The following is a 13,407-nucleotide window of genomic DNA, read 5'->3' as shown; positions in this document are numbered from 1 at the left end:
TTTGGCCACCTTAAATACCTTTTTTCATGATTGGATGCACTTGTCTATGAAGTTCAAGGCTTAATGATCTCACCTAACCAATTGTGTGTTCCAATTAATCAGTGCTAAGTAGTTACAGGTATTGGCCTTCCTAGGGAGTTTTTCCTAGCCACCGTGCTTCTACACCTGCATTACTAGCTGTTTGGGGTTTTAGGCTGAGTTTCTGTACAGCACTTCGAGATATTAGCTGATGTACGAAGGGCTATATAAAATAAACTTGATTGATTGTATTCAAATCAACAGAATGACAAGGGTGCCCACATTTTTGCATAGCCTATTTTTCACATTTGATTTAATTTCATACAACTTAACATTGCTACACTAAAAATCTTTGTCTGGAGAATACCCCAGTACTCAGCTTTTATTAGAAAATGAATGGCATGCCACTGTGATCATTTTCTGTGACGACAGAGTAAATTATTATGCAGCCTCAGAGGGGTGCCCAAACGGTTTCATACGACTGTAAATACATCAAGATAACAAGCTAAAATGAAATTAGCTAGCTGATGATATTTCTCTTAGCTATACAGTATGTTAGGTACTAAGCGACATTCTGCTAGCAGCCTGAAAAGCGCTTAAAAAAACCACATTGCACCGAATTATGGTGTGCTGTTTGTCTGCCATTTGTTCGCTTGCTGACTACACTGTGTTTTAGGGACCACCCATCTGGGCATCTGTCTGCTGCCATTTTTGTCCGTTTTGCAAATTACAGCCACAACTTTGTTCAGAGGTGCTAAGTACTCTCAGCCGGCAAACCTTAATTAAGGCAGACTCCTTCCCTCAGCTCTGCTTGGCAATATCACCTTTACCAGATGCAGGATGTCCTGCAGCTTGGCTTTGTACTCAGTGCCATAAACCAGCACTCTTATCTCCACTATATAGCAAAGTTAACATTACTCATTGTGTATTTACTCAGTGTTTAATTATTATTATTTTTTTAATGGGGGTAGATCAGCTTTAATATTGCAGATTGTGGCTTTATTCCTTCTGTTACTATTTTTCTACTATTTCTCTTGTTTCTCTGCATTGTTGGCAAGGGCCCCTAAGGAACCATTTCACTGTTAGTCTACACCTGTTGTTTACGAAGCATGTGACAAATACAATTTTGATGTAAAATTTTACTATATCCACACCAATCACTGTTTAAGGCTGATAACATAGCTCAACCTAGTGGCAGAGGAATCACAGGGTGTGTACCTGACTGTATCTGTTATGGTAACTGTAGTCTTTTGTGAAACATTATTATTAAAGGTCATTTTAGGTTACTGTAAGTTTGTTGTGGTGTTATCATTTCATTTATTTATAACAGTGAAGGGGGTTTGTATGGAGGGTAAATGTTACTACTGGACCCAGTGACTCCAGTTCCACTGAAGATTTACCCTGGTGTTTTACTAAAAATCCTCAGATTTTTGTGTTTCCACCTCCAGATTACCGTGGTGTTTTACCAAAAACAGCCCTGCTCCTGGGACTCACTGGGCCAAAAACAACCCGGCTCCTGTGACTCACTGGGCTATGGCCTCAGTGGACCTGCTCTGACTTTGGGCCAGGAAGCCCTAGCTAGATAAACACAATTTCCCTAGTATAACATCAGGATGTCTGCATTAGTGTAACACTGGTGTTGCAGTCAAAAAGCAGCACGATTGACTCATGTAGCGCTGGGAAATGTATCAAATTCATTAGAGTTTGTTTTAAGCGCGGTATTGCAAATGTCTATCGCAAGATCGAGTATTTTTACTCTCATTTTTATGAACGCTAATGTCCGCTTGTTCACGTTGTCTTTTTGGTCTTGTCTCCACTCCTTCTGCTGTGACTGTGCACCTTCCCATTTACACACCAAGCCCCTCCCCCACACACCAAGCCCCTCCCCATGCCACTCACAACAACAAAGAGGAAAGATCCTCTGACAACAAGGCTATTTGCATTTGTGATCCTCCACTGGCTGTTTGCATTTGAGGTTTTGTCAAACAGAATCAGTCATATGGACACAAACACATTGAGACACTATTTTACTATAATAGACGACAACCCCTCTAATTGCTTGAAAAGCAGACCCTACTAAAATGGGAGTGTTAATTGATTCTGATTCTGGAAAATTAATGCTCAGTTTCTGTCTCACGCGGGTACCGCTAGCAGCATTTTAGCTACAGACTGTTATACCATCTGCCTAGTCTGTTTTATAAATATGCATGAGGATAAAAAAACTATTATATAAGGAATTGGCAACTCGTTCTCATTCTGAGGAATAAGGTAGGCCACTTTATTTCAACACCTGAACAAAGTGGACAGGCTAGTATGCTGTTCAAACAGTTGGAGACGGACGGACGGGTGTGTTCATAACAAATCAACTGTTTAACCTTGTTAGCTAGCAAATAGATCCAAGTTGGCAAGACTTTAAATATAAAGATAAGCTGGCTACTCACTGACACGTGGGCTTGTGTTGAGAGATTGTTTGAGACCTAATTTTCTATAATGCCTACTACAAAAAGTTGGTTATTATTAGTGAATGTGCATTATGCATGGTTTTGGTTAAATTAGTAACAAGAGCATTTTCATAGACTTGAATGCCAGATCAGTGATTATTGCAAAAAAATCTTTTAAACAATTTTAATAAAATTATTACATTATTTGCGAGTTTGTTGCGGAAGGCCAGCTGGCGACCAGTGTCAGCTTGCAGGCACCCGGCCCGCCACAAGGAGTTGCTACAGTGCGATGGGACAAGGAAATCCCGGCCGGCCAAACCTTCCCCTAACCCGGACGACGCAGAGCCAATTGTGAGCCGCCTCATGGGTCTCCAGGTCACGGCTGGCTCTTACACAGCCTGGGATCAAACCCGGGTCTGTCGTGATGCAGTGTCATAGACCGCGGGAGGCCTCTATACACAGAGTTTACGAATCCTTATGAACACCTGCTCTTTCCATGACATCGACTGACCAGGTGAATCCAGGTGAAATCTATGATCCCTTATTGATGTCACTTGTTAAATCCACTTCGATCAGTGTAGATGAAGGGGAGGAAAGGTGTTCCTAATGTTTTGTACACTGTATATTGTGAATCGCCCATATGTTTGAAAAATATATGATTTTTAGGCCGTATTGCCCAGCCCTAGACTAATTGCATTGCAAACACAGATGTGTAAACACTGGCCAGGCCACGTGCATGTAGTAACAGACAGGTACTGTCAAATATTCTCCCTTCGACAGATTTGTTGATCACGCAAGCTCTTATTGCACATATTAACCCATTCAACATATACTACGTGCACTTACTCACACACACAAAATGCATGAGGACTATGTTCTGTGAAATAAAGACACACACACACCTACCTACCTACCTGTGCTACGTGCTGAAGCTCACAGAGCCAAACCTTAAGGAAGTTTTTATGAACTCAGTCAGTTTACAGTCCACCACTGAGGAGGTCCTCTGAGTACGTGTAGAAAACACACTCTTCACCACCGCCTGGCTGCCACTGAAACAATACGTTCCAATATCCACACTAGCATACTACATAAAATAAAGGAATGTATTAGACATGCATTGTAAGTGGTATTGCAGTATGGATCATTTAGGTACTATTGATAATCTACTATTAGCCATCCCCTCCCTTCTATGCTGCCTGCACATCACTTAATGTAGCACGAAGTAGGTCTAAATTAATAAACAGCAGTGCGATGAGAAAGTTGAACATCTAAATTCCTTCCCTGGCCTCTGTTTAGACAGAACTTGAGTGATGTTTTAAACGAATGACAGAGTACATGTAATATGAAAGGCTGGCTGCCTGCATTCCTGCAGCTCTGTGTTTGACTGGTCATCATGGGGTTTTGACACCAGAATGTTTTTTTTTATTTTTTTTAAAGTGGTCAGGAATGAAGGACAGCTGGGCTACTGAACGCAACCCACTGTCTTATGACTCCCATCTTATCGCGAGAGCGAGACGGGGATGGTAGCACAGGTGAGATGGAGTAAGAGAACACTTGGGGGAAGGAGAGAGTGCAGAAGAGAGGATGAGTAGGCTATTTCCTTCCCATCTGTGTGTTTGGTTTTGGGAGTTGTCTGCCTGCCCTAGTTGGTTGTATTGTGACTGGGCTTACCGGGCTCCTGGTTTTGTTCCCCGTGATAAAGAGCCTGAGGCTTTTATTATTTTCTCAGACTGTCACAGCATTCAACCACAAACTCTCTCTTCCTTTACTTTGGGAATAATGTCTCTTTCAGTGACTAGTCCCATGCTGTGACGCAACAAAGTGAATTCTGTGTGAAGACGACTGTCTGGACAGAGAAGCTCAAACGATGGTTAACAGTGATTTGTAGAGGTTACATAAGAAGGCTTTTGTCATTCTGCTAAGATGAGCAGCACTAATGTCTTAGCTGAATTCTGAAGAGAAATCATACTGTGTTTGGGAAGAATCGCAAGAGCGTTGTGCCAAGAAAGTGTTTGCTTATTAGGGAGGCAGCCTGGAACAAGGCCAGTCCCTTCTGGGTCATGATCCCTCAAGGCCAGGTTTAAGGCTCACACACATTACACGAATGTGGATCTAGCATTCGTCTGCTGATCGAGCTTTTGTTATAGGGACCACCCGCTTTAGATGTTTGTCTGCCAACATTTTTCATGCAACTCTATAGTACATGTAAAATCTGTGCACACTCAATTTGCAAATTACATTCAGAGGTGAAGTACTCTTGCCCAGCAAACACTATTGGTGTGTCTGAGCCCTTAGATTAGAGGTACCTAAACCACTGTCAACAATAACTGTGTCATGATGTAACAGTTTGTGGCATTGAGCTCATCTTTTTCTTTAAGACAGACTGACAGTAAGATAGTGATGGGCGGGAAAAATCGATACAGTTACATATCCCCAGACTTTTAGGTTTAATTTATTTGCACCCAAAACAATAAGTGATAAAAAAACAATACAGATAAAAACCAATATATAAACTGTGTAGGTGTGGTTGGAAGGGCCTTATATACTGCAAAAACCACACCACAAACTATATACAATACATAAGTACAAAAATAAGAAAGGTTTGTTAAAACGGATAACAAAACCCACTACTCATAAATGTACAAATGAACCGATCAGCAATCACAAAACAGTGTGTGTGAGTAAGATGGGCTGTATGGAGGAGATTACTGAGTAGTTTGGTTCATCAGGCTGATCCCCAGTCTTCGCTTCATGAGGTTTTTGAAATGTGAAGATAAGAATTCCAGAGTGTATGGTACCTCTGTCTGATAGCCAATTCTCTATGCGAGGTGTGGCAGTTGGGAGGGTGAAGGTTATCGCAGTGTCTTTCTATATAGATGGATTTCAGAATTAACCTGGCAGAATCCATTGAAGGGTGTTGGTAAATTGTCTGGGAGGTATGAGTTTTTGGTGATGAAAGTGCGTAATTGGCGTACATCAATGTCATAAATAGACAAGATATTGAGTTTCTTAAACAAAGGTGCAGATGGAGCCAGGTAATTAGAGGTGGCTAGTCTTGGAAATGTATTTTATATGATGAGTAATTTGTGTAGATAGGAGGCATATGTACAGTCCTGTGTGGCTCAGTTGGTAGAGCATGGCGCTTGCAACGCCAGGGTTGTGGGTTCGATTCCCACGGGGGTACCAGTACTGAAAGAAATACGAAAATATATGAGTAAGAGCATCTGCTAAGTGACTAAAATGTAAATACTTGGGATGCACCGATTTATAAAAATTTTGCCGATATACAATATTTTCCTTGCCCCCCAAAAATGATACCAATATTTAACATTTTAGCTGCCTTTTAAGCATTCTAGTAAGGTTAAATAGTTAAACCACTGCGCGTGTGTGTTTTAAGGCACTGCATCTCCGTGCAAGAGGCAACACTACAGTTCCTGGTTCGAATCCAGGCTGTAACACATCTGGCCATGATTGGGAGTCCCATTGGGCGGTGCACAATTGGCCCAGCGTCGTAGGGGGTGGGCTGTCATTGTAAATAGAATTTGTTCTTAACTGACTTGCCTAGTTAAATAAAGGTTACACACACCACATCACACTGACCAAAAGTTATTTTGTTGGCATTTAAGTGTGTTCCCATTACCAGTAAAATATAATCAAAACCGATTTCTTTCACTTACTTGCTGTGCTGTTATCATTTTTCAGTCGTTTCATTATCTTTTTATAATTTTTTAAAATGTTTTACCCCTTTTTTATCCCCAATTTCGTGGTATCCAATTGGTAGTTAGTCTTGTCTCATCGCTGCAACGCCCGTACGGACTCGTGAGAGGCGAAAGTCAAGAGCCGTGCGTCCTCCGAAACACAACCTAACCAAGACGCACTGCTTCTTGACATAATGCCCACTTAACCCGGAATCCAGCCGCACCAATGTGTCGGAGGAAACACCGTACACCTGGCGACCATGTCAGCATTCACTGCGCCGGCCTGCCAGCCAAACCCTCCCCTAACCCGGACGACGTTGGGCCAATTGTGCGCCGCCCCATAGGGTCTCCCGGCTGCAACAGAACCTGGACTCCAACTCAGAATCTCAGCAGTGGTATGAGAACCAGCACATTCTTGAGCATGTAATACGGCTTTCCTCAGTACAAAATCAAATTTTATTGGTCACATACAGTTGGTTGGAAGTTTACATACACCTTAGCCAAATACATTTTAAACTCAGTTTTTCACAATTCCTGACATTTTCATCCTAGTAAAAATTCCCTGTCTTAGGTCAGTTAGGCTAATTTTCTCATGCTCTCTCGTCTCTGTGCAGAAATATAGTGAGAAATATGTTTGGAACATAAAATCACAGTATCGAATTGCAATACATATAGAATCGGCGCCTAAGAATTGTAATAATATTGTATGGCGAGGTCCCTGACTCCCCAGCCCTACAGTAGAGGACTAGGCCCTGACAGATAACTCGGCTCTCTGATCAAGCGTTCCGACCTGATCTTTGTCACCCTCTCTCTTTCTCCAGGGGGCAGTGAAGGCCAAGGTCACATTCTCCAGCGCTTTCCTGAGAAAGACTGGGAGGACAATCCCTTTCCACAAGGCATCGAACTGGTATGTAACTAACATAACTCACACACAAACGAATGCACAATTGCCTACATATTTACCCGATTCTACATACAGCTGAAGTCGGAAGTTTACATTCACCTTAGCCGAAAACATTTAAACTCAGTTTTTCCACAATTCCTGGCATTTAATCCTAGTAACAATTCCCTGTCTTAAGTCAGTTAGATCACCACTTTATTTTAAGAATGTGAAATGTCAGAATAATAGTAGTGAGAATGATTTATTTCAGATTTTATTTCTTTCATCACATTCCCAGTGGGTCAAAAGTGTACTTACACTCAATTAGTATTTGGTAGCATTGCCTTTAAATTGTTTAACTTGGGTCAACCGTTTCGGGTAGCCTTCCACAAGCTTCCCACAATAAGTTGGGTGAATTTTGGCCCATTCCTCCTGACAGAGCTGGTGTAACAGTCAGTCTTGCTCGCGCACGCTTTTTCAGTTCTGCCCACACATTTTTTATGGGATTGAGGGCAGGGCTTTGTGATGGCCACTTCAATACCTTGACTTTGTTGTCCTTAAGCCATTTTGCCATAACTTTGGAAGTATGCTTTGGGTCATTGTCCATTTGCAAGACCCATTTGCGACCAAGCTTTAACTTCCTGACTGACGTCTTGAGATGTTGCTTCAATATATCCACATAATTTCCCTCCCTCCTGATGCCATCTATTTTGTGAAGTGCACCGGTCCCTCCTGCAGCAAAGCACCCCACAACATGATGCTGCCACCCCTGTCCTTCACGGTTGGGACGGTGTCCTTTGGCTTGCAAGCCTCCCCCTTTTTCTACCAAACATAACGATGGTCATAATAGCCAAACAGTTCTATTTTTGTTTCATCAGACCAGAGGACCTTTCTCCAAAAAGTACGCTCTTTGTCCCCATGTGCAGTTGCAAACCGTAGTCTGGCTTTTTTATGGCGGTTTTTGAGCAGTAGCTTCATCCTTGCAGGCCTTCCAGGTTGTGTCAATATAGGACTTGTTTTACTGTGGATATAGATACTTTTGTACCTGTTTTCTCCAGCATCGTCACAAGGTCCTTTGCTGTTGTTTTGGGATTGAGTTGCACCTTTCGCACCAAGGTATGTTCATCTCTAGGAGACTGATCGCGTCTCTTCCTTGAGCAGTATGATGGCTGCGTGGTTCCATGGTGTTTATACTTGCGTGCTATTGTTTGTACAGATAAACATGATACCTTCAGGCGTTTGGAAATTGCTCCCAAGGATGAACCAGACTTGTGTAGGTCTTGGCTGATTTCTTTTTATTTTCCCATGATGTCAAGCAAAGAGGCAGTGAGTTTGAAGGTAGGCCTTGAAATTCATCCACAGGTACACCTCCAATTGACTCAAATGATGTCCAATTATCCCATCAGAAGCTTCTAAAGCCATGACATCAAGTTCTGGAATTTTCCAAGCTCTTTAAAGGCACAGTCAACTTAGTGTATGTAAACTTCTGACCCACTGGAATTGTGATACAGTGAACTGTAAGTGAAATCTGTATGTAAATAATTGTTGGAAAAATGACTTGTCATGCACAAAGTAGATGTCCTAACCGACTTGCGAAAACCTATAGTTTGTTAACAAGACATTTGTGGAGTGGTTGAAAAACGAGTTTTAATGACTCCAACCTAAGTGTATGTAAACTTCCGACTTCAACTGTACATCATCCGTACCTGAAGAAAGGCTGCATCATGAAGGGATCTACATAACCCAAAATCATTTACTGTTAATGTATATTTCATATCTCCCAAATAACCCTTATTCCAGTATTGTTTAACTCGTTATTGTCTAATGTGTTTTGCCAGAATCAATATTGAAGAATTCCTAAGTGTTCATTATGTATTACAAGATGAATGCTTACAGAACAATGTTTATTCCTTGGTTTGCTTTTAGCCTGTTTCTCACCCCGATCCAAAATAAGGGTTTAAGGTTAATCATTTCTGACACGTGGAACATTTTCTTAACTTGGTATAGCCTAGCAGTGGAAAATAAACAAATGATAGGCTAGAGATCAGAGGTGAGTCACAGAGAGATGCAGAGTAGGGACATGTGACATACCACACTGGGATTTGGCCCACATACTGTATGTTCCTCTCCTGTCATCTATCTCTCCCTCTCCTATCCCTTTCACCTCATTCCCTTTTCCCTCCTCCTTCCCTTCTTTCTCGACCCCTGCTCCCCTTGACCCATTTTCTGTCAATCTTGCCCTCTCCCTCCTCTTTCTCCCTCTCTCCTTTTCTCTCTCAGTTCTGTCAGCCCAACGGATGGCAGTTAGTTCCAGAGAGGGAGCGTCCGTCGTTCTTCGTGTCGGTTTTGACCGACATCAACTCAGAGCGTCACTACTGTGCCTGTTTCACGTTCTGGGAGGGCCTGGATAACCCACAGGTGAGAGACTGGAGGAGAAAGAGCCAATGTCATTATGAACCAGTAACGGTATTGTTACAGCTGTACTGTGTAGCAACAATGTGCCAACATTTTACGCTGGCAACAAAGTTGTGGAAATGAGACAATCTGATCATATTCGAAACAGGTAATGGTTTATTAAAGTTCCAAGCTGTCTGTGATATGACGTTAGATGTTTAATGATACGTCTATAGAACATTTGCACAAAGTAGGCTACGTTCTGTACACTATGATATTCTGTCTCTTTCTGTGTGTGTAGCTACAGAAAGCTGAGGCCAGTGAGGTGGATGAGGACGAAGTCCCAGGGCTGGTCCAGCCGGCCCAGGTCTTTGCCCCCAAGAGCCTGGTGCTGGTGTCCCGTCTGGACCACACAGAGGTCTTCAGGGTACAACGCACCTCAAAACAATACTGCACGTCCCTGTCCGATACTCCCATTGCACTTCTCATCTATGTTTCTTGTTACAACAAAGAGTGATTGAGACAACTCTAGGCTTGATTTGGCTGTATTTTGCTTTAGGTTGTGTTCTTCACCCACAAACCCTGTTTGTGTCATTTCACTACAAGTTAAGGAAAGTGTGTGCTTGTCTTTTGACTGGTTGCCTCCCCTGTCCAGAACTGTTTGGGGCTCATCTACGCCGTGCACGTGGATAGCCTCAGCGTTCCCTTGGAAACGGTGATCGGAAACCTCCTCACCTGCGTCATCCCCGTCGCTGGTGGTTCTCAGGTAAACACACCTCCTTTCAGCATGCATACCGACATTTACGTATTCTCCTGGGCTGTGCAACCCTCCCAACCAGCTAGCCTATTACCTTGTTAGCCCCATCCAACCTGCTAGCATATTAGCTTAGCATGTTGACCGACGCAGTATGCTAGCACATTACTTTAACCAACCTGTTTGCATTGTAGCTTAGCATTAGCGGGTGTGCTATGCTAACCCACATTGCCGAGTCAATGCCGGGTCCTCAGCAAAGAGGAGATGGCCAGCATAGACAGCATACACACCACAGGAGGTTGGTGGCACCTTAATCGGGAGGACGGGCTTGTGGTAATGGCTTTAGCGGAATTAGTGGAATGCTATCAAATACATCAAACGCATGGTTTCCATGTGTTTGATGCCATTCCAATCGCTCCGTTCCAGGCATTATTATTATGAGTCTTCTCCCTTTAGCAGCCTCCACTGCTACACACTATGTATAGGAATATTTTCTTAGCTCTTGTATTCACCCTATGTGCACAATTTAAACGTACTGTTTGTCTCAAACTAATTCAATGACGCTACAGCATGAAGTAGTGTAACATACAGTAAACTAGTATACTAAATCGTGCACTACTAGTATATTGGGCCTATACGTACATTTCTGTACATTTTGTTCCCTTGTGTAACATGCCATTGAACCCCGCTGTACATTGGTTCCTCCTGTGTGTTACAGATAAATGAGTCCCCAGTATGTAGTTTAAATCTTTCGGTTCCTCAGGCCCTAGCCTGTGACTGGCTACTGGGCTGCTTTCAGGACCAGGTAACATCACCTTCCGGCAGCTTCTTACCAATCCGCTTGCCTCATTGTGATTTTATCTATTTAGATAAACATGATGATTCTAAAAAGTCTGTTTTGTATTTCCTGTAATCATCTCAAACCATGCTGATTAATATTCACTCAGTGGTTTGCAGTTTGTTCTAGTCTGCTTTTGTGGGATTTGTGGCCTAACGATGCTGCGTATTCCATGCTACATTAACCTGTCAACCATTTCGATCATTTTTGAGACCTTTTTAAAGTCAAAGAATTGTTTTGATTCTGTGTGCCGTTGTTTGTCGTGGATCGATCTGATGTGTTGGCCATTATTGATCTGTTATAGAAGTGCATAGACTTTTCACTTGGTGAGGAACACACACTGTACACACACACACTGGTTCTCTGAGGGTGACCATATGGAGCACCAGATGGCCTCATAGCAGGCAGTGCAGTGGTCTGAATGAGAGATGGGACTAATCAGCATAGACACAGACACACACGCATAGATCTTGCAAACAAAAACAAACATACACTTGACTTACACACACTCAGAGACCTTCAGCCATTGGATACTATAGCACAGATCATTCTGTATTATAACAGTACTTGAAAAGCTATGCTAGGTGTTTGTTACGGTGTAATAGCTGGTTTGATACAATCAAATGTCTAACTTTTAGACTCAGGTCTAGACTTGCTAGGACTCTCCCCAGTCATGCCACGTCAACCACTGTCATCCCAACATACATTGCAACGCATCCACTTTACTACTGCAACTGGCAATTATCTCAACTGTCAGATTTGCACTCCTGACATACAGAGCAGCAACCTTTAGCCCAATTACTGTACACTGGAATATATATGAGTCTGATATGGAACCTGCCTGAACGTTTGTGTGTGTGTGCGCGCACGTCTGCCCGTCTGTATGAGGGATTGAATAGATAATTGTAAATGACTATGTCTAGTCTCCACAATGTCTCCTGGTTACCAGCCCAAGGACGTTCTGTCAATGGGCCAAGCTCCATAAATAACTTATTTGATTTCCTGAAATCTTAACTGTAAAACATTAACTAAGCAGGTTTACTGAAAAATGACAATGTTACACTAGTATAACATTTCAGTCCTCCGTTATTTCACCCCAAGGTCATGAACACATCATCTGACTAATTTACCCATTGGATGTATGTAGCTACGATAGGGCTGGGCGATATGGCAAATACATGATCACGATATCTATATTTTTTCATTTGATAATGATAATTATCACGATATTAATCAAATAATGTTTAAAAGGTGCATATCTGCTTTGAAATCAAGAATGCCTGAACAAACCGTGGTTAGAGCTTTAAGCCAGTAACCGAAAGGTTGCTAGATCGAATCGCCGAGCTGACAAGGTAAAAATCTGGCAGTTAAGGCAGTTAACCCACTGTTCCCCCATAGGCCGTCATTGTAAATAAGACATTGTTCTTAACTGACTTGCCAAGTTAAATAAAGGTTAAAATTGTGAGCTACACATGGAAAATTGTTCCATGTTTGCTGCCAGGGAGCACATACCTGGGGTCAATTAAATTGATAAGCCTCTTGAAACCTTCCTTTTCGTCTGCGCTAATTGGTAGCATGTCCTGAGTAATGCAATGCATAATAGCATTTGTGATGTCTTTGTCTTTTCTATGTTTGTTTGTAGGGCATAAACGCTGTCAGTGTTGACTGCTTCGGGCAAACGTCCCTAGATTTGGCTAGTGCTTGAGGGGCGTTTATCAATACCGTGGCGCAAACTCATACTTCCTGCATGTTCCAAAGAGTGATTTTGCTTCAGATGTTGAAAAAGGTTTGTCGTATTACCAGACTTCGTAGCCACCTGTCTACGGCACAATTGGCACCGAACATTGCTCTGCTCTTTGTCGGACTTCAAAAAGCCAAACAACTTCCAAATTATTGAAACAGTTTAACCCTTTTTATCAATCATTTCTTCGTTGTTCGTGGTTAATAGTGGCTACTCCATCACTCAAGGTGCTATGTGGTTTTTAGTGGGCGCATACCTCTCCACGTGCATATTGTCACTTCTCTGCGCGTTCCTGTTTCGTCACAGAGGTGAAATGGACTGCTGTACCTAATTATTCTATATCGACATTAACAAAAGGAATCTAAACGTTTTTATATCGTTATTGGGGGAAGTAATTACCTCTTGATTTATCGCCCAGCCCTAAGCTACAATGTCAGATATTAAATGTGGCTGAACTGAGCTGTGGATGCTTCCATTTTATTTCCCCAAAGTTGACAGCTGGTTTGACTCTGTGCCTTATGTTAATGTTGCTGCACTATCATGTCATAATGCCACGCTGTTACCGTCTGTGTATATTTGTAATGTTAATCTGTTGTCATTGTTTTGTCATGTTTTTGTTTGGCCCCTGTTGTCTCTAATCCGT

General features: G+C 42.3%; 1 protein-coding gene across 10 annotated transcripts in view; it reads left to right on the top strand.

Moving 5' to 3' along the window:
* LOC129838290 (myotubularin-related protein 5-like) overlaps nucleotides 1–13,407 on the top strand; it is a 74,955-nt gene that overhangs the window by 25,979 nt on the left and 35,569 nt on the right. For 6 of the 10 annotated variants that reach the window (XM_055905163.1, XM_055905170.1, XM_055905162.1 and 3 more), the window contains exons 2-6: nucleotides 6,979–7,064; nucleotides 9,318–9,455; nucleotides 9,733–9,858; nucleotides 10,087–10,197; nucleotides 10,904–10,990. In XM_055905163.1, coding sequence (XP_055761138.1) covers nucleotides 6,979–7,064; nucleotides 9,318–9,455; nucleotides 9,733–9,858; nucleotides 10,087–10,197; nucleotides 10,904–10,990 — 548 coding nt within the window. The remainder of the gene's footprint in view (nucleotides 1–6,978; nucleotides 7,065–9,317; nucleotides 9,456–9,732; nucleotides 9,859–10,086; nucleotides 10,198–10,903; nucleotides 10,991–13,407) is intronic. The other 4 variants (XM_055905169.1, XM_055905168.1, XM_055905167.1 and 1 more) reach the window with 1 other exon arrangement.

The sequence above is a fragment of the Salvelinus fontinalis genome, chromosome 39, assembly GCF_029448725.1.
Source record: "Salvelinus fontinalis isolate EN_2023a chromosome 39, ASM2944872v1, whole genome shotgun sequence".
NCBI lineage: Eukaryota > Metazoa > Chordata > Actinopteri > Salmoniformes > Salmonidae > Salvelinus > Salvelinus fontinalis.
The sequence above is the reverse complement of the archived record's forward strand: the minus strand, read 5'-3'. Positions and strand labels throughout refer to the sequence as shown.